The sequence below is a fragment of the Heloderma suspectum genome, chromosome 3, assembly GCF_057233095.1.
Source record: "Heloderma suspectum isolate Gila_16-S chromosome 3, 16-S_ref, whole genome shotgun sequence".
Lineage (NCBI taxonomy): Eukaryota > Metazoa > Chordata > Lepidosauria > Squamata > Helodermatidae > Heloderma > Heloderma suspectum.
The window spans coordinates 24971932-24998406 of NC_139460.1; the positions used below are offsets into that span (position 1 = coordinate 24971932).

Consider the following 26475-nt stretch of genomic DNA (forward strand, 5'->3'; position numbering starts at 1 on the left):
ACCAACATAGTACTAGACACCTGAAATTTGGCATGCATACTAAGCGGATGCTAGGGGTTATTTTGTTCTTAAAATACATTTAAAATACAAAATTAATTTTGATTACTTTAAATGTGTCCATATTGTTGATGCCTGAAATAACATCTTCAGCCACTAGGCGAAGACTTCCCTAACCAGCAAATAGCTTAGCAGTCCATACAGTTTGAAGCAAGGGGAGTTTAGTAGGCCTCAGATGTATCCAACTCTGACAGCTCTGAAGGCTGGCTGAAACCTTTGCTGTATTATACTAACGGCTATTCCAATCTGTGCAAAACCAGGTCTGTTTGCTAGTTAAACATATTTGGAACAATACGGAAAAAATTATGGCTGGAGAGGATACCTGTATTTAAGACGAAACAAAAAACAAAAAACCTATCCTAAATTATAATTCTTGTTTAACTGTATTCTGTTTGAGATTACAAGATATGTTTCAAAGCTTGCAAAAGATGATAAATTATTTTATTGCAGTGTGTGTGCAGAGGGGAGCAGAAATGTAGGGTAACTTATTAGACTATCCAAAAGCAAAAATAAGATGGGGGCAGGTATCGGTCCCAACTATATCTATATTGGCCTAAGAAACTGTTCAGCCTGGATGACAGAATTGTTTGAGACACAGAAATCTAATCCATCATATATACTGGAATTAGGTATTCCAAACCTATTACCAATTGTCCTATGGATATAAATAAAAGGACTGAGAAAAATTGAAACAGAATAGCAATATCAGCCGAATTTATGAGGATCTGGGATATGTACCATGGGATTTTTATTCTTGACAGTTTAACTATATGGCCTGCAATGTACCATAGTAGCTTTAACTTGGATCAACACCTTGGATCTTTTAGAAATGGGACTATCAAAGTTCCCCTTAAGACCCCCTGAGCAACTCCTTAAGGATCTCTTCCCTCCTTAAGAGTCCCACCTTCACCTTCCCAGTAATGTGGAGTTTAGGCTGTAGATGTGGGGCGACTGACACTCTAGACACAGGGTTTAACCACTACAGTTTACCAGTAGATTTAAAGCAAACAAAATACAACTAAAGGCATTTACACAATACAGCTGAGTGATACAAAAGGCATTAAATGAAAATAGAAGTTGCAAAACGCAAGTTCCTTTACCCTAGCTGTCCTTAGACTTCCCTAGACTGCTTCTTTCTGCTCACTCTTCAGACTCTGCTCTCACATCAGGCTCACTTCTCTCGCTCTCATACCCTCCTTCTTCAAAACCAAAAGTACTGCTTCAACCCTGAAGAAATGAAACTCAAGCAGAGACACAAAACTGATGTTTAACAAGATAAATGAAGCTACTCCTCTCAGGGTTACCCCCTCCCAGCAGAAAACTCCAGGCCTCTAAGCCTGACCATTTTTCCCTTTGCCTCTGTAGGCCTCAAAGCTTCACAGGACATATACTAGTTTACAAAAATATCTGATTTAGGGTGCAATCCTATGGCTGCTAAACATCGTCTAGACGGCCATAGGATTTTTTGGTTTATGAGAACTGAGCTCAGAGCTCGCGCTTGGAGCTCGGTTCCCAAAACTCCAACTCCCTTCCCCCACTGCCTCATAGGAGGTGTGGGTTGTCCACAGCTCTGCACTCAGAACAGCGGTGCGGAGCGGCTGAAAAGGGGGCATTCCTGGGGGTGGGGAGCAGACTGCAGAAGCTCCAGTACAACACTTCCCATGCACCATCCAGCCTCCCCTCCACCCTGTTCCGCAGTGCCCAGTTAGACAGCCAAAATCAGCTGTCTAGCCACAAACCCAGAGCAGCTGGAGAGTGGAGGAGAAGACCCCCTTGGTGCTCTGCCTGCCCTGCCTTGGATAGTTGGCCACCTCTAGGTTCAGAGATGGCCAACTATCCCCACAGGATTGCGCCCTTACCGTACCAATCCTTCGTAACCCCCAGATCTGCTGGAGGGGGTTAGGATGGAATGGAGCTCTGCTGACAGGGTGTCACATTGCCCTGGCAGCCCCTGATATGTCCATGGAAAGCACCATATGTATAGGTCTACCACCAGAGGCATTTGTTTGTTTATTTGTTTTACTCTTTGGATCAACATAAACTTGTTTCCCATGATTCTCAGCAATTAGATGTCATTAGTGTGAGTATTCTTCTGTCAGGTACCTCGTCTGAAAGAACAATGGTCATGCCTTCAAGTGAAAACAAATTATCTTAAGAAATGCATGGCGAGTGGCTTTTATGAGGTTGACTCTCTTAGCTTTTCAAAAATAAACTAGGGGTGCACGAAAGTCACTTACTTGGTCTCGCAGCTTGCTTCGCGGTGGGGGGGAGGCGCTTCGCTGCTCCCCCCGAAGTTCAGGCCGGGGGGGGAGGCTTCCCTCCTCGCCCGGCCGAAATTCAGGCCGGGGAGGAGGCGCCTCGCCTCGCCTGGCCGCGAAATAAAAAGTAAAAAAAAAATGCCCCCGTGATAGGCTATGTGACGATTTACGTAGCCTATCACGGCTAGATCTGCAAAGTCAGCCGTGATAGGCTACGTAAATCGTCACGTAGCCTATCACGGGTGACTTTAAAAAAAAAAGCACGTACGCAAATGGCGGCCCCCATAGGGAGCCGCCATTCGCGTTCCTTATTTGGTCGCTGTAGTCTACGTAATCTTTACGTAGACTACAGCGACCAAATAAGGAACGCGAATGGCGGCTCCCTATGGGGGCCGCCATTAGCCGTACGCGCTTTTTTTTTTTTAAGTCACCTGTGATAGGCTACGTGACGATTTACGTAGCCTATCACGGCTGACTTTGCAAATCTAGCCGTGATAGGCTACGTTAATCATCATGTAGCCTATCACGGGGGCGTTTTGTTTTTTTTTACTTTTCTTGGAATGGCGGCGGCGGCAGCCGGTCGAAAGACCAGCTGCCGCCCCTGCCCCTGTCGAAGACCTGCCGAACCGCTGCCGGGACCCGCCGCCGGGAGGGACATTCGGGAAAGGTAAGTCCCATCCCGGGGGGGGCGGGGGGGCGGAGAATTTCTCCCCGAAACTACTTTGGGGGGCCGAATACGTTGGCACTCAGCCCCCCGAAGTTTCGGGGAGAAATTCTCCCCCATCCCTAAAATAAACATTGTTAAGGTTTCTGGAAGGGAAAAGGGTTGTGGATAGTGGCATTTCAGGGCTGGTTGCAGGGGCAGCTCCATAGCATAGGACTCTATCGACTTACCTGAGTTAACTGAAAACACATTGAGTTTAGCTAGACTGAGGTTAAACTAAGGATGTTAGAGAATTCCACCACGGATCCCAGGGGGGGCGAATTCCAGTGAATTCAACCCCCCGGAATCTATGGCGGAATGGAGCCCCCTGCCCCTCCACCCCGCGAAAGCCCCGCGGAACGGAGCCTACCTGGCTGTGGCTCCGGCTGCAGCTTCAGCTCTGGTGGTGGCGGTGGCAGCTCCAGCTGCTGCCGGGCTGGTGTGGACGCAAATGGCGTCCTGAGTAGGGGACACCATTTGCGTCCCTATGGTAGCCCGTGATAGGCTACGTAAATATCATGGCTAAAGCAGGGACACAAATGGCGTCCCCTATGCCATTTGCGTTCCCATTGGATCTATGGGGTATTTAGGGGATAAATATTTATGTAACCTATCACAGATAAAACGGGAACGCAAATGGCATAGGGGACGCCATTTGCATCCCTGCTTTAGCCGTGATAGGCTACGTAAATATTTACGTAGCCTATCACGGGCTACCATAGGGACGCAAATGGCATCCCCTACTCAGGACGCCATTTGCGTCCGCACCAGCCTGGCAGCGGCTGGAGGCCCCACTGTGGGTTGGCCCAGCTGGTGGCTCCGCAGCCTGGCCGCAGAGCGAAGCCAGCCAGGCAGGATTCCGCGGGGAGGAACGGATCACCTCCCCCCACCTGCGGAACCCAGCGGAGCCAGGTAAGCGGGGTTTTGTACACCCCTAGGTTAAACAATTCTCTTCTTTCTTGAGTGGTTACAAGTAGTAATGTCAGAGGAATGCATCCAGGGATGGAGCTCACTGAGCTTTCATCATCTTGGCCCCCAGGCTTTGGTTCATTTCCCCACGAGCTGGCCCAGCTCAATCTGCCTCAAGACAGGCCAGTTGGCAGATTTTCTGGGGGAAGGGGGTATTCGCAGCAATAGAAATTTGCACAAATTTCAGCCGTAATTTGCACAACTTGCAGCTGAAATTTGCACAATTATAGCCACAATTTGTGCACATTGTGGCTGAAATTTGAGCAAATTATGGAAATTGCAGGGGCGATTTGCACAAATTTCTACTCACACAGTTTATTTTTTAAACCAGAAAAAGTTCCTGGATTTCAGGGAAACCTCACAATTCAGCTTGCAAATGCAAGCCATGCTGAGGGTGCCACAGATAACTGGCGAACCCCAGAAGGGCCAGATTTCTGGACAGTGGACATCCCTAGTTACAAGACTAGTCCACGATATCTGCCTTCACCCCATGTACTGGATTCTTTTGTTCTCCTAGGGGTCAGTCCTCGAGGTTTGCAGCCCTTAATTCTTGCAGTTTTGGTTCCCTCATTGCCTCTAATGGCTTCCATCTAGGTTGTTGCCTCCATCGTTCCTCCTCTCACCAGCATCTACTCTTAATGTGAGCCCAGCTGGGTTCAGACACAGCACTCCTGATCCACAGGGCCCACTCCCTGGCTGAAGGGTGGGGCCTTTCTCATTCTTCTCCTTCTCCTCCTCCCCTCTCACAGGTTCTTCCTCCCTAATTCTCCTTTGTATTCTCTTACATCTCCCTTCTCCAGCCCAGATGCATGGTCCTACAACTCCCATCCTCCCCAGCCAGCCTAATGGGAGTTGTAGTCCAACACATCCGGAGGATTCCAGGTTAGCAAAGGCTGTTATACACAGGGATGGGCAAACAAGCGATGTTCGAGATCGCTAGGACTCTCCGAATATTGTCTAGAGAGTCATCTTGTTCTTTGTGCAAATGGGAAATTTGTGCAAATCAAGCAGGTATTGAATGGGAATTTTGTGCAAACCTCCCCAAATTTGCACAAACCTCCCCAAATTTGCACAAATTTCCCAATTTGCACAAATTTCTTCCAGAGAGTAAAACAGGGCTGATTCAGTCTAATGAGGAAATTTGCGCAAATCAAACTAGGAATCGGGAATGGGTTGGATATGAGCACATGTTTGATCATTTTGAATATTTTTGGCAGCCACATGTTCAAATTCACACTTCTGTTCAGGGCTTCGAATACTATTGCTCTTGTGTTTTGCAAGCGAAACAGAAATTCTCATACATCTCCAGTGTGTGAAATGTATAGCAAAAATATACTTTCTTCTACAATTATTGTCTTTACCACCTCATTGTTCTCAAAAATTAATTACTCTGAAGTCACCCTGATAGGATGCAATCCCCCAGAATGTTTTCCTACACAGCTTTCATTGAAAAGAATGAGAGCTGCTCAAGAATACTTTGATGTGGTTGCACAAATACTGTCAGTGCTCAACATGCTTGCACTTTTTAGTGGATAGTGTCCAAAGACTAAAGATTAAAGGGGCCTCCAGATTTTGCATAAAGTTAGACATGAGGTGAGTATGGGTGGTGCTGATCAGGTGACACATTTGTAGGACTATTTAGCAATTTAATCACCAAAAATGGACCAGGAGGTGTTTTGTGCATCTCTTTGCTTTAGATTCTGTCATTACAGGCAGTAACAAGAACCAAATTATTACATGCAGATATGGAACTGCTGATGAATGTTGGGGCCACAGAAACAAAGGGAAAAATAAATATTCTAGAAAACATGGATGTGCTGCTGAAAATGGCAGCTTCATGCCTAGTTATCACTCCGTATCATCTACTACAACTTATTTCATCTCCTGATGACATCATATTGTGTATTTATTTGATCCTGCCAGTGGCAGGCAGCAAATGAGGTAAAATCTAGGGATTATGAGAATTTAATTTGTGCTCGCAAACCATGTGAGAGTGCGCTGGTTGAAGCTCCAAACGCAAGCGCAAGCATATGCCCACCAAAAATATTCACAAATTGTCAGACATGCCCTCGCATTCATCTCATTCCCAATTCCCAGTTCAATTTGCATAAGTTTCCTAATTTGCACAAATTTCCTCAGTAGACAGACTCAGCCCTGCTTTACTCTGTGGAAGAAATATGTGCAGATTTGAGGAGATTTGCACAAACTCCCACTCGATTGCTGTTCGATTTGCAAAAGTTTCACATTCAGACAGAACAGGCAGCAATCACAAATGCAATTGGGAATTGGGTACAAGACAAGGGGCGTGATGTTGTTCAGTAAATCCTAGTGATCTCACTTGCTTGCCCATCCCTAAGAAAATCTCTGGTCTTCTTCACCTCATTGGCTGCTTCTAATATAGTCAAGAAAATGCCTGATGTGAGGATGTGAGGATATGGGATAAGTTCCACTATACTGTGGATGTTGGAAGAATCCATTTAAAGGATGATATCTTTCATCAGCTCAGCCCCCCAGACTTTGGTTCATCTTCTGCTAGCTGGCCTGACTCGATCTGCAGTGAGTTGGGCCAGCCAGCAGATTTTTGGTGTGTGTGTTTTTTAATTTGTGCAGATTACAACCGCAATTTGTGTAGATTTCTGTAATTTGGACAAATTACGGTGGAATTTGCTCAAATTATGCAAATTCCACCTGTAATTTGTGAACATTATGTAAATTGCAGCTGTGATTTGCACAGATAGCATGAATTTGCTCAAATTGCAGCCAACACTCACATAATACATAAAATGCCCCAAGAATTCAGGGAAACCCTGTGGCTTGGCTTGCAAATGCAAGCCAAGTCGGGGGGGTGCTGTGAAACTCCAGTGAGCCCAAAAAGGGCCAGATTTCCCATTGATGGACATCCCTACATTATACATGATGATGGTTGTGGAGGAAGAGGGATCCCACACAGGGCTACTGTTTTCAGGAATAGTCCCATGCTTCTTATATACTTTAATTCTACCCTTAGTGCCTCTGACATTGTTTAGGTACTGTGCTGCATAACTATAATAAATAAAAATAATATGCATGAGTAGCCAGATCTCATTTTCATCTTTGTGCTGCATGGGCATAGAATGTACTATAAATTAGGGATGTGCAAACTCACCCCTGTCCAGGTTCTCTGGACTCCCACCCAGCCCCTGTCCCCACTCACCGGTCCGCGGACTGCACTCAAGCCCCTCCCATGCTTGGTGAGCAGCCTGCACTCACCCCAGCAGCCTCGTCAAGCTCCATGGTCGCCATTTTTTTAAAAAAAATAAAATAGCGACCGCAAGAATGCGCATGTTTTGTGTGCACTAAAATGTGCATTTTTGCAAATGCACATACTCTCATGTGTGAGATGCGTATTTTTGTGAAGGCACACATTACTGTGTGTGCGAAAATGTGCATTTTTCAGAAAATGAGCATTTCCATGCATACACAAATAAGCGCATTAGCAAAATGCACATTTCTGCATATGTTAATATGCACATTCACTAAAATGTGCATTTTCATAGACACAAAAACATGTGCATTTTTGCGGTCGCCATTTTATTTCTCACAAAATGGTGACTGCAAATCTCGATCAGGCTGTTATTTCCCCATCTGCGCTTCTTTTGTAACAGTGTGTGTGTGTGTGTGTGTGTGTGTGTGTGTGTATCAATCACTATTAGGTTCTAGTTGGACAGCTGGTGCTTAATACTAAGGCATCTTTTGATGATAAAGTTATGCTTGCCAAACCTGAAAGGCAGGTGCCTTCTGAAACAAAAAACTCATTACACTTTTTACTCTTTGTAGATTTTAGAAGATTAATCCACTTGTTTGAGGAGTCTGGAACTTTTTGTATTACAGAAGGAAAGGGAACAAAATGAGTTTGTTTCAGCCTTATTTGACAGACTGGCAGATTCAATTGGCATTGCCATTATCCTTCGGAAACATCGGCAGAAACATCCATAATTCTATTTATGAAGCTGACAAAAGATGGCTCTGCGGCACTTGTCTGCATTTGCGATAATTTTGCATATGCTATTTCAGGATAAAAACCTCTTTTATAATTTTCAGGATAACTGTTCTTCCAGATGGGAGCCTGCGGATCCTGAATGCCTCCAAATCTGATGAGGGAAGATATGTCTGCCGAGGAGAAAACGTGTTTGGCTCAGCAGAAATAGCAGCTTCTGTGTTTGTCAAAGGTGAGAGATGCTGCAGGAGATTTGATTGGGCTTCACAAAGGATGCTGCTTTGGTGGTTGTAACCCCTAATTGACTAGGGCACCGTTAGTCAAACCCTGCGACTTGCTAAGGACTATGCGGGCTGCCATTTATGTAGGCCACCTCTCAAGGGGCTTGATGAATAGGGTGGCCCTAGCGTTAGGTGGAGTGGGGCGGCTGTCTCAATTGGCAGGTGTTAGCAAGGGTGGGCATGGAGTGGTCGTGAGTTGATGGAGGAGACGGCTGTGTGTGTCACATAGTCTGCCTTATACTCACTTAAGCTAGTCTAGTGCTTTCCAGCGCAGGGAAGGACGTTGTGTTATCTCCAGTGTTGAAGTAATGTTCAACTGCCAGTCCATTTGTACAGGGAATGTGGAGGGAGTGGGGTCATCTTGTCCTTCACTTTAGGCACCAAAATATCTCAGGCCAGCCCTGTTAATAAACTTTCTGTGTTCACGGCCTTTCTGGGAGAGCAAAGGGAGGAGGGTTGTCAACTACTTGGCTGTTAACAAAACATGGCTGATGGTGGGCTACATTTGGTGTGTTGGGTCACAAATAGTGTAGACCTGATATTTATAGGTGGTTGGCAGTGCTTCCTAGTGGTTAGCACCTACTTCCACAACAGGATAACACGCCCCCATTGTGGATAGGGTTTGGCTTCTCTTTCTTTGTGTTTGAGAAACTATGGGAGGAGGGAGGACTTTGCTCTTGTTTCTCCTGACATTCCTCCCAACAAATTCCGCCTGGAACAGATATGGTAAAATAATCTTCTAGAGGCTGCATTGCATCAGACCAGCAAAATTCTATGGGGGTAGAAACATGAGTGCAGGTGTTCCTCTGGAGCAGCCTTGCCCAGCCTGATCCCCCCAGATATTTTAGACTGCAATTCCTATCATTCCTAGCCAGCATGGCCAATGGAGATCAGAGGACGGGGAGTCAAAGATTGCATCCGCTTCTCCCACCTTGCTAGCCTCAGCTTGGCAGGGCATAGGAATCTCAGGTGCCTCCAAGTTGAGGGGCTTCTGTGGAGGGAGGGTGCAGTCCATAGGATTGCACTCTCAATGTATTTTCCTAACCCTTGTTTTTGCTTCTTGGGAAGAGCAACAAAAAGTACAGACATAACCCACTACAACTGTGTATACATGTGTGTGTGTGTGTGTGTGTTGCTGTTATAACCTAGCACTGCATGCCATTGATTCCTTTTATCTGTTTAGAGCCTACCAAGATAGACCTGACTCCTAAGAGGACAGAGCTGACTGTGGGAGAAAGCATTGTACTCAGCTGCAAAGCCATTCATGACCCCACCTTAGATGTCATGTTCCATTGGACTCTGAATGGACAGCCAATCGATTTTGAGAAAGAGGGAGGACACTTCGAAAGCATCAGGGCGGTAAGCATGGCTTAAAATCCATTTTCTTTGGAAAATCTAAAAGAAAACTCTTTCCTAGTAAAGCCTTTTCTTCACTGCAAAATTTCAAACATGACTGAAAGAAATGTAATTACAGTCAAGGTAAAAAAAAAAGGAAGGAAGGAAGGAAGGAAGGAAGGAAGGAAGGGAGGGAGAGAGAGAGAGAGAGAGAGAGAGAGAGAGAGAGAGAGAGAAAGAAAGAAAGAAAGAAAGAAAGAAAGAAAGAAAGGAAGGAAGGAAGGAAGAAAGGAAGAAAGAAAGAAATGTTAGCTCACAGAATTAAGTATCTCATTTGAGTTAATTGAAGCACGGGAATATTTGCTTTTGTTGTTGTTGTTGTTCAGTCGTTCAGTCGTGTCCGACTCTTCGTGACCCCATGGACCATAGCACGCCAGGCCTTCCTGTCCTGCGCTCTCTCCCGGAGCGTGCTCAAGTTCATATTCATTGCATCCGTGATGCTATCTAGCCATCTCATCCTCTGCCGTCCCCTTCTCCTTTTGCCTTCAGTCTTTCCCAGCATCAGGGTCTTTTCCAGGGAGTTTTCTCTTCGCAGAAATATTTGCTTTAGTCAAGAAGAAAATAGCCATGAATTGTACTGGTGAGACATTCATGAGTCTAGTGAGAAAGAAGATCATACTTTATAAAAAGGAGTTGAAGAAGAAGAAGAAGAAGAAGAAGAAGAAGAAGAAGACGAAGAAGAAGAAGAAGACGAAGAAGAAGAAGAAGAAGAAGAAGAAGAAGAAGAAGAAGAAGAAGAAGAAGAAGGCCCTTTGAGCATACAGTTATCTGTTCCTGTTCTGCAGTAAACTCCTCATTAAACTAGTTCAAACAAGAATTATTAATAGAAACCTGGTTATCTTTTATTAGCAAAGGACAAAGGAGCAAAGGACAAATTTCAGCAGATGTTATGCATGTATTTAATTTACTTTGATTTGTTTTGTATTATCCTGTGTAGTCAGGAAGATTTCAAACCAATATATGTGAACTAAGTATTTTTAAAAATCCAATTAAAATAATTGTACATGGTTAAATTAATTGGAGTGATTAATAAAGGCAGATTATTAACAAAGGGTTATTTAGTCAATGGACAGCCTTAGTAATAAGTCCCAGTCCAACTCTAGGCATGCACAACTAGTCCCATGAAACTAGTGATTCTAGTTAGGAATCCACATTGAGAGATACATACATCCAGCCCACAATACGTATTGTCCTTGGGTATGCTTGGGTATGTTGGGCAGGGCCTGCGTCAAGGGTAGGCATCATAGGGAACCTCCCAAGGGCCCACACCCAAGCAGGAGCCCACCGACAAGAGCCCCCTGGACTTGGTCCTCCTCTTCAGCATTGTAGCCTGCTTGTTCACCTGCATCTCTCTCTGGGCCAGATAGTGGTGGGAGAAACAGGAGCAGTAGATACCACTGCCTGCTTGTAGGGATGGCAGAGAATTCCGCCACTGATCTCGATGAGGCTGAATACCAGTGCATTCGGGCCCCTGAAATCTGTGGTGGAATGGCCTGCCCCCCCCGCCCCCCCACAGATCCCCCCCGGGACTAGACTTACCTGGGGCGGATCTTCCGGGTGGCAGCGGCTCCAGCGGCAGCGGCGGCGGCAGTGGCGGCGGCTGGTCTTCCGACCGGCTGCTGCTGCCGCCATTTGCAATCTTGTCGGGTTTTTGTTTTGTTTTTTTACAAGACGTGATAGGCTATGTAAAGACTTACGTAGCCTATCACGTCTGGCTTTTTAAAAAAAACAATGCGCGTATGCAAATGGCGGCGGCTACGGCCACCGCCATTTGCGTTCCTTATTTTTGCCCGTCTTAGTCTTCGCAAATATTTACGTAGACTAAGACAGCGAAAATAAGGGGAATGCAAATAGCGTAGCGGGCACTATTTGTGTTCCCCCTTATTTTCGCCGTCTTAGTCTACGTAAATATTTACGTAGACTAAGTCGGCCAAAAATAAGGAACACAAATGGTGGTGGCCGTAGCCACCGCCATTTGCGTACGCTTTTATTTTTTTTTTAAGCCAGACATGATAGGCTACGTAAGTCTTTACGTAGCCTATCACGGCTGACTACAGGGACGCAAACGGCGGCGGCTACGGCCGCCACCATTTGCGTCCCTGCTAGCCAGTGGCCGGATGTCCGGCTGCTGGCGGAGCCGGCTGGCGGCTCCGCGGAATCCCCGTGGAGCAGAGCCGGCCGGTCAGGATTCCGGGGGGAGGGACGGAGCGCCTCCCCCCCCAGCGGAACCCGATGGAGCCAGGTAAGGGGAGTTTTGTACATCCCTACCTGCTTGCTCACTGGCTCTCTGCCTGTCAAGCAAACATGTGGTAGCTATGACAAGAGATGATGAGGAACAATAGCAGCTGGTGACAATGTCTGTGAGATGGTAGATTCACTGAGGGAGAGCCCACTGAGGTTGTCTTGCACAAGGGCCCTCCAAAACCTGAGGCCAGCACTGATGTTGGGTATGCTTCATGTCACAGTCCCCGTTGATACAGGGCCATAGCGCTGCCTCATAGGTCTGGGTTGAGAATGCAGTCTTGTAATCCTCCCAGAATCCTTTGCAACATGCAAAGCTTCCATGACAGATGGACAGGGGTGCTTCAGCTGAAAAAAAAACTGAAGTAGAAAGGAAGTTCAAAAAACATTTTCCTAGCATATCTCTCCTATGTTATTGGTTTTAAATCCAGTTAATATACTCTTGTAGAAACTATTCCATTTTAAAAAGCAAGAAGCCTAAACGAAGTTCAGTGTGCAGGAGGTCCAATAAAGATGAGTCACTCATAAAAAGAGAAGAAAAAAACTAACACCACTTGTCAGAAAATGCTATACTAATTAAGTAGAAGTTTTTATGGTTTGGGGCAATACACGTTAAAACATTTCTTTTCAAAGATATAGGCATGCATGCAGCACTTAACATGTTTTAATTGGAGGATTTCTGCTAAATAAATGTTGTGAGTCATCTTGATGGTGCATGAACGCTTTGCCCATGAGAGGGAAAGACAAACAAGGCCACTTTTTCAAGATGACTTTTAATATTATCCCATCTTCACCCCCATGTGATCAGGGTTCCAGTTTGCATGGAGGCCTACAGGGTTACAGCTGTGCACATGTAGGCCCTCTCCTTCCAGATGTTCTTGCTATATGTGCAGACCCCTGGGGGGGGGGAGTCATATGTCTGATGTTGGGGTGGAGTTGCACAACACTGTTCCTCGCTTGCATGTGTATTTAAGCCCTTTCAGGAACACCTGAACAGGGTTTCTCCTGTCACTACAACTTAACACAGCATTAATCTGCCTTTTTCAAAAATTCTCTGCTGACATTATATACCATGCACTGCCAAGGTATATTGTGAGAATAATTACTATGTGATATTTTTTAAGAAAAGGAAAAAAAATGTTATTGCTTAATCATCAAATGCATGAAAAGCAGTCGAATTCGGTCACATGATTATATTAATTTGGCTTAGAGTTATTAATAAAGATCACTCCTGTAGCTCCTATGAAAGAGCAAGTGGGCATTCAGAGAGCTGGACTGAAAAAAAAAATAATGGGAAGAGACATATTTTTAGAAGGGTAATGGAACAAGATAAGCTCAATCAGCATGGTCTATTTTATGCTTTTGCCATTAATGTGCAGAATAGAGCTGTAGCATGTGTTATTGTATGAATTGTCTGACAATGTAGTGACAAGAGTGGTACTGTACTTACCACACTCTCCTTAATGCAGGGGTGGGCAGAAGGTGGATCTGGATCTACTGGTAGATCTACTGGTAGATCTGAAGTAGATCTGATTCCCAATGGTTTAACAACAGCAGCAACAAAATGACACACACACACACGCCCTGCAAATTGATATGCGGTGAAAGCTGGTGGCTCTGAATGGGGGGGGGGGATTGGAGCCAGTCAGAACCCTAAATGAGCTATCCAAGGTGCTGAAGCTATTTTTAGGAATGCTGCATGACAAACTGAAATTCGTGACGAGCTTGAGCCTACGCACACCCTGGACTATTTCCTTGTTTAGTTTTAAAGGATTGTACTGAGTACAACAGCAGCTCTTAACCCGTAGTCCTACCGATTCTCCGGTAGTTACCAGGCTGCTGATGGGAACCTGGGAGAGCACCAGCTAGAGCCATGCAATCAAGTATGCTAAATCCTATAATGCAACATTCTCCAACCTGGTTCCTTCAACTCTCATCAGCCCCAGCCAGCATGGCCAGTGGTCAGGAATGCTGGGAATCATAGTCCAAAACATCTGGAGAGCCCAAGGTTTTGGAAGACTGCTATAAAGGGTGGCTATAGAGTGTGTCATCAGTGCATGAGAAGGGTGGGGCCGTGCACACACACCCCTGGATGACGCCTTTGGGAAAGGGAATAACAGTTCTTCATCTTCTTCTTTACCGCAGGCATCTCTTTCAAGAGCCATTAAGACGAGCCAGTTTATATATTCACCAGAATCCAGGGATAATGCTTTTTTCTGGATTGTGCCACTTAAGTAGCCTGCTGGGTGTTGCATGCTTGACTCCCCCCCCCCCGTCCCCCAGTAGGAGGAAAATCCACAGAACTGGGAATTTGACAGCACTAATGCAGAAGAGTGTTATATTATTCAAGCTTCACACAAGGGGTATCATTAATTCGAACAAAACTTTATTTGGCATGAGGGATAAAAAAAAAAAAGAACAAGAGGGAAAATAAAAGATGCACAAACACAGTACAACACTCATAAAAACATAAGGAGAGCCCTGCTGGATCAGACCAAGGGTCCCCCTAATCCAGCATTCTGTTCACGCAGTGGCCAACCAGCTGTTGAGCAGGAACCCACAAGCAGGATGCAAGTTAAACAGCACCCTCCCGCCCAAGTTCCCCAGCAAATGGTGTGCATAGGCATACCGCCTCTGATACTGGAGGTAGCATATCTGAATCTCCCACCAATCAGCTTCATGGGATGACCCAGGTTCTAGTATTATGAGAGAGAGAAATGTCTCCCTATCCACATTCTCCACTCTATGCATAATATTGTACACCTCTATCATGTCTCCCCTTACCCTCCTTTTTTCCAAGCTAAACAATCCCAGGTGTTGTAACCTCCCCTCATAGGGGAGATGCTCCCTGTTAAGAATGTTTTCTGGCATCCCTGCCCTTATCATAATATTGACAACTTCCTGACTGTTAGAGCAATACGGCAATGGAACCAACTACCTAAGGAGGTGGTGTGCTCTCCCACACTGGAGGCATTCAAGACGAGGCTGGACAGCCATCTGTCAGGGATGCTTTGACTTGGATTCCTTCATTGAGCAGGAGGTTGGACTCAATGGGCTTACAGCCCCCTTTCAGCGCTACTATTCTATGATTCTATGAGCTTCACATGACTTGTCAGGAAAGGGGTCCCTATATTCTAAAATAATTTCCTTCACCTTGAAAACTCTGTTGAGAAAAGGAGCAGATTCTGTGGAGAGGAGAAATTTGTACACTTGCTCAGGTTTGGGGGCTCTAAAGAGGAGCCTGGACTACACACCTTACTTTTCACATTATTATCAACCTTTTTTTTTTTTTTTTTTTTTTACATCAGCTAACATTTAGCATAACTGTAACATAACTTGAATTTTTAACTGCACAATTGTTCTTTTGGAACTGCACTTTTTCCCCCCAGAACGGCACACTTTGTGTCTTGTTGCATATTTTTAAAGCCTTGGAGGAGGATTCAAACATGCAGCCTTCCCACTTGCCTCCTGAAGTGGTAACAGGTGCATCTGAAATGGTGGGGTAATGGTGGGGTAAATGGTGAGACCCATGCTTCCCAGAAGACCCCTGGCAGCTGACACTAGTGACCCACATACTTTTTTTTATTTATTTGAAATTAAAACATACTTAGGGTGGCACCACTGAGCCCGGCACTGTGAAGAGATGCACCGGGCAAGGCTGCATCTGCCTCCATCTTTATTTCCCCAGAGTTTGGGGGGAGGATGCCAGGGTAGCACTGGGGGGGGCGGCTCAAACCAGGCTCTAGCTCTGGATGGTACAGTCCAGGAAAAGCCTGGTGTCAATGGAGACTATTTTTTCCTTTTTTTAATACACGCCCACGCCCATGAGGGGGTTAGGGAAAATGGTTTGTGTGTGGGAGGGGGGGAGAGCACAGTGATCCCGATCCAAATCAGGGACATGCATGCTTACACTAGAGGGTAAAAGAAGAAGACAAGACAAGCCTTAGCTACATGATGCTATGCAATTCACATAATGTGTAGTTTGGCCCTCAGTGGAATCTTCTAATTTCTAAACATGCATAATGTTAAACAGCAGCACGCATAATCTTCTTTCCACAGAACATGTCCATATGACCTGTGATCCACCAGCAATGCAGCGGGGCCTTCTGGGTGCTTGGACCCGTTCTCCCATTTTTGCAGTCCTAGGCACAGCACCAGACAGGAGCTTGTTTAAGCCACTGCAAGGCCACAATACCTAGCTGGTGGGCAGTGATTAGCATTCTGGATCACATGTTGTGCAGGCCTACCTAAGAGCAATCCAAATCCATTTTGTTGAAATAACTGCATGCCCTGGGATTCTGTTTTTGTGTGTGTTTGTTTTTGCTCTTCTCTCTGCCATCCGAAAATCTATGATTCATCCAATTGCTGCTGGTCTGCCATTTAGGTATGTAGATTGAATATACATTTGCTTTCCTGAGGAGCACATTAGGATTCAATCTCTGTGAACCCCTCTCGGATAGTGTCAGCTACAATTTTTAAAAGCACCGAGGCAATAAAGCCAGACAGTCACTGTATATATGATACTTTTTTTTTTCTTTAACAGCAAAGCCCCCATTAAATGTAAATTATTCTCAGAGGGGAAGGAAAATGTGGACTGATTTTGGTCTTACCCTTTAACTATCTATAGTTTTATATCAAAAACATTAATCTTCCTGAATAGCCTATATTTCATGGCTAATAAGCATTGTTGAGCTAGACAAGTTGCAAACTTCGTATCCCCAAGATGGCACCTTACTGAAGTGAAATACAGTGATTCATCACATCGTCCATCTTCAAAGTCACAATGAACTAGCTGGGTTGTGAAGTACCTGAGAGATCCAGAAACTCTGCAATAGAAACATGGGAATTGCCTTTTCTCAGGCAATTGGCTTAGACAAGTATCAACAGATCTGTCAGACTTGATATACACGAGGAAGAGTTATGTTATCAGTGGGATATCACCTGTGGGGTGTTTTTTTTTAACACTTATTCAGAGTTTCAATTTTCCTATTCTCTCTAAATAGATTTTATAGGTGTGTTTGAATGCAAAGTATCGTTATGAAAATGGGATTTGCTAATCCCATTTTCCCAAGTGGTAGCAAGTTCTAGGAATGGGCTGTCAGGGATGAGTTTCAGCCCTTTCAGACATCTGACAGCTCCGATTCTGAGTCAGAGTTAGAACTGCTAGATCAAAGCATGGGGGATGCCCTAGACCACCTAGATGCTGAGAGAGATTCCTCCAAATGCCTTGACAAACAAATGGCCCAGGCTCAGTTCCTCCCTCTACCATGGGAACTCAAGTTTCGGAGGAGGAGGAGGAAGAGGGCATGACTTGAGAGATGCTAGGGTGCATCGCAAAGCTAAGTGGGAAAAGCAAGGCTCAGACGCTCTGCCCCGACAGCCACTCTTGGAAGCCAACATAGGAGGGACCCTTCCTAAGGGAGGTGCATCACTATGAAGCAAGCTGGGCCATGAGGTTCATACCCAAACTGCCAACAACTTCTCTACCCTCTGTTTCGTGTCCTCTGCTTAGAGATTGTTGATTAGTTGCTTAGGGCCTGGGGCAGTCTGAGAGTTTCCTTGAATCTGGAGTTGTAGAGAAGGGTAGTCTCTAGCAGACTAAAGTTGTATTAGCTTGAAGCTTTGTCTATTGTGGGGTTGATTGCAAAGAGAAAGGACGATCCATTTCTGACATGGGCTATTTACAAGATCTCCTTCCTTGATGAGAAAGAATACTGGCAAGGATGGGGAGACATGACAGAGGTGTACAAAACTCTCCCATAATACTAGAACTCAGGGTCATCTGATGGTGCTGAGAGGTTGGGAGATGCAGGACAGATGAAAGGAAGGACTTCTTCATAGGATTCAGTAACAGAAGATGTGGTGATGAACTTGGATGGCCCCCAATTTGGATGGCCTTAAATGTGGATTAGACAAAGGATAAGGCTATCAATGGTTACTAGTCATGATGGCTGTATGCTACCTCCAGTATCAGAGGAAGTGAGCTTTTCGACATGAGGCATTTATTGTGTGCCGATCATTCCCTATTTATAATTGTTTATGGGTTATTAGATGACATCATGACCCTCCAACTTTGCTTCTGTTGTTAAAGACCACTTTCTGCAAGTTGTTTTAGAGCAGGGAAAATGTGGTATTATTTGAGAAAGTGAAAGAAAACGTATTTTCCACTTGTGTATTTGGGCTATTCCACTATAGCACAGTACCACATAGAGGTTATGTAGCGGAAAAGCAGGAAAGGAAACACTCTTCATGTAGTGCTTGGATCTCAGTTCCGTGACAAAACTGAAAGTAGATGGAGCAGATTAACAGCTTTGTGGAAAAAGCCCAGTATGCCTATGTATCCCAGTTGCTGGGGAACATAAGTGGGAGGGTGCTCTTGCACTCATGTCCTACTTGTGGGACTTCCACAGGCAGCTGGTTGGCTACCATATGAACAAAACACTGGACTAGATAAGCCTTTGGTCTGATTCAGCATGGCTCTTCTTATGTTCTTAATAGTGGAGGCTGATATGACCTATGCAGGCATTCAGCCTGTACATGTGATAGTTAAAAGCTTGGTAGGAGTAAGGGCACACATGCAAATCCTGCAACCAACATTGTCACATGCCTACTTCTTCTGTAGATCTTCACATGTTGAGCATGAAGCTCTGCAGGGGATTTGTAAGTGTGTACAGTTGAACATGCTTACAAACATCCTTGTGACTGGGAATCATTGGGCAGTATCCAATGGTGACATTCCACAAACTCAAATAGCAGTAGCAGAGCTCCAGTACATCTTTCCATTGTGCAAGCAGTTGCCCATTATGCTTGTGCAACTGGTTGGGCAAGCAGTTGCCCAACCGGTTGCACAATGGGCTGCACAACAAGTCGCACAATGGATTGTGCAGAGCTATGTGCAACTGGCTGCCCAACTGGTTTCACAAGCATAATGCACAACTGCTTGCACAACCGCGCTTGTGCAAACAACCTTTAGTTGGGTTCTTCTCTAGCACATAGTTCAGAACCTAGTTTCCACTAGCACAAAATCATTTGCGCTAACAGAATGATGCAGTTGGATACTACTTCTAATAAGACAATCTACAGCTCAGTCCAACACTCCTGAGTGCAGACCTTTGTGCTAAATTTGTAAAGTTCTTTAGAGGTGCCTATGTGCCCAGGGACATTGCAGGCAGGGCTTACAAGTGCACCCTCACCCCTATCACCTCAGGGGACATGGAACTGCAGGCTAAGTGTGAATGAATGTTATGGGACATAGTAGGGAGAACTCAACACAATTCTGCCATTTCTGGTAGTGGCTTCTTGTCAAGTACACCATGTCATTCCACTGGGTTTTGGTATACCGCTTCCTAATCATGTTTGTGCTGGCATCTCAAGGGCCAGGATCCAGCCATTACACTGTGTTTAAATCACCTATAAAATCTTAGTGGAAAACAAAGTTACAATGGATTCAAGGCAGTGAGTCAGAGAGTTACAGTAATAAAAAGAAAGAGATAAACTAAAAACACCAAAACTCTTTGCAATGTGGTAATGATATATTGTAAGCATTATATAAATCAAGATGCAGTTCAGCAAGAAGGCACCTACCATAAACCACATCATATTCTCTATTAAATACTGAAAGGGACAATGTGTTATTGTCATTCAATACAGCAGCACAGCAGTTCTAAGAACTGTGGTTGCAATTTAAGAAGATTAGTTTATTACCTGCCACTCTATATTTTTAAGAAGTAAGCAAATAACTACACACTCATTCTGGCTTAGCTTTATCATACTCTTTAAAACAACATTCTTTTATGGTGCACTGAAAAACAAACTCAGCAGTACAGCTTAAACATCTAAAAATAAACCACAATCTCAATGCACAGCAGAACCAATTACACTGTATTAAAACGGGCCCATCTCATAATGCCGCTGCTCCATCACACCACTGAAGCTGGTGTGACCCGTGCTCTTGATTTCTGTAGATGGAAGCTTTCATCTAAATTCTTGTTTGCATTTACAGTCCAATATAGAATCAATTCTGGGATTGTTTAGCTTGGGAAAACTGTGAGTAAGGGGAGACATGATGGAGGTGTACAAAACTATGCATGGTGTAGAGAATGTGGATAGGGAGACATTCTTCTCCCTCTCTCAAAAAACTAGAACTCAGTGGGGTCATCCCATGAAGCTGATTGGTGGGAGATTCAGGACAGATAAAAGAAAGGACTTCTTCACACAGGGCATAGTTAAACTATGGAATCCACTACCACAGGAAGTAGTGATGGCCACCAGTTTGGATGGGGAGTTAGACAAATTCCTGGAGGAAAAGGCTATCAATGGCTATTAGTCTTGATGGCTATGTGCTGTCTCCAGTATGCCTATGTACACCAGTTGCTGGGGAACATGGGCAGGAGGGTGCTGTTGCACTCATGCCCTGCTTGTGGGTTCCTGGTCTACAGCTGATTGGTCACTGTGTGAACAGAATGGACTCTTGGTCTGATCCAGCATGGCTCTTCTTATGTTCTTATGTTCTTAAGGTGCTGAACCCTATCCCCAAAATAGGTTCAGCCCCCTGGATAGCTCCTTTAGAGTTCTGACTGGTTCTGATTGAAACCCAGAGCAGAATCACAGCCCCAATGAAATCAGAGCCATCAGCCTCCTGCTACCAATAGAGACCAGCAGGATGCCTGTACCAATGTACCTAGCATAATGCAAATTTGCATATCCATATAAATTATAATTAATATGGATATTACTATAACACATGTTGAGTGTGGTGGGGTCACTACCACTGTTGTACTCAGACTGGAATAAGTACCTCCAAAATATGCAATAAATGTTGTTCCTCCATTTTTTCAAAGATTTGTAATGTTTTTAAGCTGGTGCTATTGTATCACTTTTTTTTTCCAGCAAGCATCCTCTGCAGATTTAATGATCAGGAACATTCTTCTGATGCATGCTGGGAGATATGGCTGCAGGGTACAGACCACAGCAGACAGTATATCAGATGAAGCAGAACTTCTTGTTAGGGGTGAGTATGGTAATAACTCGGGACATGATCAACATAAATTACCGTACAAAGGAATTTAAATGCAGCCTTCCATGCGCTTCAGTACTATACATTGCACGACTCTCTCTTTTGTGTGTTATGTTTCCTTTAACAGTTTTTCTTTGGGAAGAAGGACATGTGGTTAAAGTTCGCAAAGGGTGATAACAAACAAATTGAAAACTGACAATTCTGACAATTTGAAAAGCCTCGATGATTAACCCCTTCCCAAAAGAGGTGGGGGGAGAAGGCGACTCAAATGTTGGGGTGAGGTAGAAATAAATTATATGGATACAATTGCTTTTGATTTGGAGAACCATTTTCTAAAATGTTTTTCAATTCTGGAAGGATGTTTGGGTTCAGAAAGCATGTTCCAGCTACAGAGATGCACTCCTAATTCTCAATGGAACATCACTTTTGGGACTTGTATACCATCTTTCCACCAATAGTGCACAAGGCAACGTTCAGCTGTGATGGTTTATGTTTAATGATACTGCCGAATTTCATAATGAGTCAGCTTGTTGGTCGAAATGTATACATTTGTAATGCTCACCTTTTTAGCGAGCTTGAATCAATGTATTACAAATTCATTAAGTTCGGAATTGATTGCAAACTTTAACACATGTGCAGTGAAGCAGCACACAAATCCCCCACTAAATATTCAGTCATCCTACCATCTAGACTCCCCCTAGACTTACTTGACGCAGTCTCATTAGCAACTTTCCTCATTGTTGCCGCCGCAGCTCTGGCTCCAAGAAGGAGGAAGGCTCTATGGATCCATCTTCATACCGGCAATTGACAACAACAAGTAAACATCACATGACATCATCACTGAGGCAGGCCAAATAAAACAACCATTCAGAAAGGGGCCACATGGCATGGTGACACATGATGTCATGACGCACTATGAGACTTCAAACTACAGCTTCCAAATACACCTTGATATTGTGCTTGCACAAAACCTCATATACACAGAATGAGATTTTGTATTAAAGGAGAACACTCTTCCAAGGTCACATGGATGAGTTTGTTACTTTCTATGTAAATAATTCACTTGGGGTACATTCGCTATTTATGTTAGTATATATTATATTATATTATATTATATTATATTATATTATATTATATCCCATCTTTTTCCCAATACTGGGACTCAAGGCAGCTTTACAACATTACAATTTATACAATTAAAACCTATATAAATACAAGTGTACAAAGGTTAAAAAATATAATTAAATCATCAGTGTTAAAATTGTAAAAATATCAAAACATTAAAAGCCAACAAGAAAAATAGTATCCATCCGTCATATTTTCACAGGTCCAGACTAGTTATCCACAAAGGCCTGCTGGAACAAAAATGTTCATACATGCCTACGGAAGTATATCAAGGAGGGTGCCACTCTTGCCTCCCTGGGAAGGGAGTTCCAAAGCCTTCTGGGGCAGCCACCAAGAAGGCCCTTTCCCATGTTCCCACCAGACATGCCTGTGATGGTGGCGGGACGGTGAGAAGGGCCTCCCCTGAAGATCTCTGGGCACAAGTAGGCTCACAGGAGGGAATATGGTCTTTCAGATAACCTGGACCAAAGCTGTATAGGGCTTTATAGGACACAACCAGCACTCTGAATTGTGCCTGGAAACAGACTGGGAGCCAGTGAAGCTGTTTTAGCAGGGGAGTTGTATATTCCCTGTAGCCAGGCCCAGTCAGCAGTCTGGCAGCAGGTCTTTGAACCAGCTGAAGTTTCCGAACACTCTTCTGAGGCAGCCCCATGTAGAGTGCATTACAGTCATCCAAATGGGATGTAACTAAGGCATGTGTCACTGTGGCCAAGTCAGACATCTCAAGGAACGGTCGCAGCTGGTGCACTAGCTTTAACTGTGCAAATGCCCTCCTGGCCACTGCTGAAACCCGGGCATCCAGGCTCAGGGCTGAATCCAGAAGTATACCCAAGTTGCAAACCTGTGTCTTCAGGGGAAGTGTAGCCCCATCTAGCACAAGCTGTATCCCTATTCCCTGATCTACCTTTCGACTGACCAGGGACACCTCTGTCTTATCTAGATTAAGCTTCAATTTGTTTGCCCTCATCCAGTCCATTACTGCCGACAGACACTGGTTCAGTACCCCAACAGCTTCCTTGGAATTAGATGGAAAGGAAGAGTAGAGTTGGATGTCATCAGCATACTGGTGACACCGAACCCCAAAACTCCGGACAACCTCTCCCAGTGGTTTCATGTATATGTTAAATAGCATGGTGGACAAAACAGAACCCTGAGGGACTCCACAAGCCAATGGCCAGGGAGTCGAAGAGAAGTCCCCCAGCACCACCTTCTGGGTCCACCCCTCCAAGAAGGAATGGAGCTACTGTAAAACAGTGCCTCCAAGTCCTATCCCAGCGAGGCAGCCCAGAAAGATACCATGGTTGATGGTATCGAAAGCCGCTGGGAGGTCCAGCAGAACCAACAGGGACAAACTGCCCCTGTCTAGTTCCCGGCGTAGGTTATCCACCAAGGTGACCAAAGCTGTTCCTGTCCCATAACCGGGTCTGAAGCCAGACTGAAATGGATCTAGATAATCTGTCTCATCGAGGAATCCCTGGAGTTGAGGGGCCACCATGCGCTCCAATATCTTGAGCAGAAATGGAATATTGGAGACCGGCTGATAATTATCCAATATGGTGGGGTTCAGGGAGGGCTTTTTTAACAAAGATCTCACCACCGCCTCCTTCAAGCAGGCTGGAACTCTGCCTTGCCTAAGGGAGGCATTGACCACTCCCCTTACCCACTCAGCCTGTCCACCTCTGGCTGCTTTTATGAGCCAGGAAGGGCAAGGATCTAGAACACACGGGGTGGCTCTCACCTCTCCCAGGATCCTGTCCACATCCTCAGGCTGTACAAATTGAAAAGTATCCAACAACACTGGACAAGCAGGGCCAAAGTGACATCCACTGGGTCTGTAGCAGCTATAGTGTCCAAGTCAGAGCGGATCCAAGCGATTTTGTCTGCAAAGTGCTGAGCAACTTGTTCACAGCGGGCTGCTGAGAGGTTTAAATTATCCTCTTGTGGGCTAGTGTGTAAAAGACCGCTGACCACCCGAAACAGCTCCGCTGGACAGCTCTTTGCAGATGCAATAGTGGCAGAAAAACATATTTTCTTTGCTGCCCGTATTGCCACAGAGTAGGCCTTCAAATAGGCTCTAGCCCGTATTTGGTTGGATTCACTCCAAGTTTTCTGCCAATGTTGCTCTAGTCGTCTTCTCACTCATTTCATCATTGCCAGCTCTCTCGAAAACCAGGGTGCTGGTGCGGCTCCACTTTGTGAGAGAGGACGCTCAGGAGCAATTGTGTCCACAGCCCTGGTCATTTCTCCTTTCCAGAGATCGGCCAGGGCTTTGACAGAATCGCCTGCCGAGGCAACAGGAAAATCCCCAAGAGCTGTCAGGAAACCATTCGGATCCATCAGCCTCCTAGGGTGGACCATCTTAATCGGCCCTCCACCCCTGCAGAGGTTCCAAGTGCCGGCAAGTCTAAACCCCACCAGGTAATGATCTGTCCATGACAACAGAACTATAGAGAGTTCCTCCAGTCTCAGATCACTATCACCCCATCCAGCACAGAAAACAAGGTCCAGAGTGTGCCCAGCAGCAGGGGTGGGCCAGATACCTTCTGGGACAGACCCATGGTTGTCATGGCAGACATGAAGTCCTGAGCCACTCCCGACAGGGCAGCCTCAGCATGGATGTTGAAATTCCCCAGCACAACAAGCCAATGGATCTCCAACACCAACCCTGAGACTACCCCAGCTAGCTCAGGAAGGGAGACTGTTGAGCAGTGGGGTGGATGGTACACCAACAGAATCTCTATTCTGTCCCGGGCACCAACCTTCAAACACACACAATTGAACGCAGCAGACTGCAGGATAGGGCACCTGGTGAGGGGGATCAAATCCCGATAGACCACTGCCACTCCACCTCCCTGCCCCCCAGGTCTTGCCTGCTGCTGGAGAGAGAACCCTGGGGGGCAGAGCTGAGAGAGATTAACACACACACCCCAGCTTCATCCAGCCAGGTCTCTGTAATACAGGGCCGGTCAGTGTGCTCATCCAGGATCAAGTCCTGGATAGCAGTTGTTTTACCATTCACCGACCTGGCATTCAGCAGCAGCAGTTTCAACCCAGGGGGTCTGTTGCCAGGGCCATCCAGGTTATTTGAGTTGGGGGACAGTTTAGGGACAGTCAGCACCCTATTGTTACACACTCTGCTGCCTTTAGAGTGTGACTGTCTCCCCGCTCTGTGTCTCCCTCTGCCCTGTAGAACTGTAATGGCCGTTCCCTGGTTCCCAACACCTCCCCCCTTCTTTAAAAAACACATATTTAATGCAGGCAGTCCAGCAGGCCACACTGAGGCAAACAGTCCCTTTCACTCCTTTCAAGCAAGGGGACAGGCCCACACCCTCATGTTCACCTGAAGTGGCTCCCCTAAAGGGTTGACCCCCTTTGGTGTCGTCACCCTTCAGCAGTGACATCCAGTGGCAGTGGTCCTGCCCCCACCGGGCCTGGGTTTTATGCCCCAGCTCCCACAGGTGTTGCAGCTGGGAGTGGGGTGGTGCTTGGCTGGACCTGGGTCTGCAAGGAGGCAGAGTAGAAGTCCCCCAGGTGGAGGTAGAGCTCAGCAAGGCAGCAGCAACAGGAGCACTAGATCCCACCTGCCTTGCAACACTGAAGGGCTTTCTCTCCTTGCAGCAATGATGGAAAGCCATGGTTAACCATGGCTTGTTGCTTTAGCCATGAATTGTCTTGCAGATGAGAAAAGAAACCATGGCTTGTTTTCCCTATGTCTGGTTCTTTTTCTCTCTGGCCCATTTTGCCAGCCTTCAGAGCAGGTTTTTTTTCCTGGCTGCTCTTTCCAGGGGCCTCTCTATCAGGGTGGACAGCAGTGTAAACAAGCCAGGGATAAGCCATGGTTCTGGTTCAAACATCATGACAAGCCCTGGTTTAAACAAGCCAGATTTCCACAAACCATGGAAAATGTCCATCTGGTCTGGGCAGAGCTTTCAGTTTGTTCATCCTCATCCATTTCAGCACTGATTCCAGACTTCCAGATAGATTCAGAGCTTCTACTGCACTACTTTGTTCTTATAAAAAGGAGAAATAGAGCTGGATGTCATTGGTCACTAGGAACCTCCAAACAACCTCCACCCTGCAGTGGTTTCATGTCTTGTCCATTTGTTTTTATTTGTATAGAAATTTGTATAGACATTGTCGGCTTCCCTATAGGGCATAGTCCTCACAAAGCATCTTACATAAAATACAGAATAAAATAACATTCTAAACCAGGGGTGTGCAACACGTAGCCCATGGGCTGCATTCTCTCCCCCCCCCCCCCGCTGCCCTACCACCAGCAGCAAATTCATCAGCAGTGGGGGGAAAACGTTACCAAAAAGTAATGCTTTTAGTGCTATGGAGCATTAAAAGGGTCAGTGTTAGGTTGCAAAGAAGCTAAATTTAACCTTTTTGGTTCTACTGAGTGCTACAGAGCACTTTGCCACCAAATTTCAATGGCAAACTTGTGATCTTTT

General features: G+C 45.4%; 1 protein-coding gene across 1 annotated transcript in view; it reads left to right on the forward strand.

Moving 5' to 3' along the window:
* Positions 1-5575: 5575 nt before the first annotated feature.
* The window catches only part of LOC146349432 (contactin-5), a 130104-nt gene continuing 109204 nt past the window's right edge, over positions 5576-26475 (forward strand). Inside the window, exons 1-4 of the mRNA XM_084845412.1 lie at positions 5576-5580; positions 8068-8195; positions 9428-9603; positions 20770-20890. Coding sequence (XP_084701538.1) covers positions 5576-5580; positions 8068-8195; positions 9428-9603; positions 20770-20890 — 430 coding nt within the window. The remainder of the gene's footprint in view (positions 5581-8067; positions 8196-9427; positions 9604-20769; positions 20891-26475) is intronic.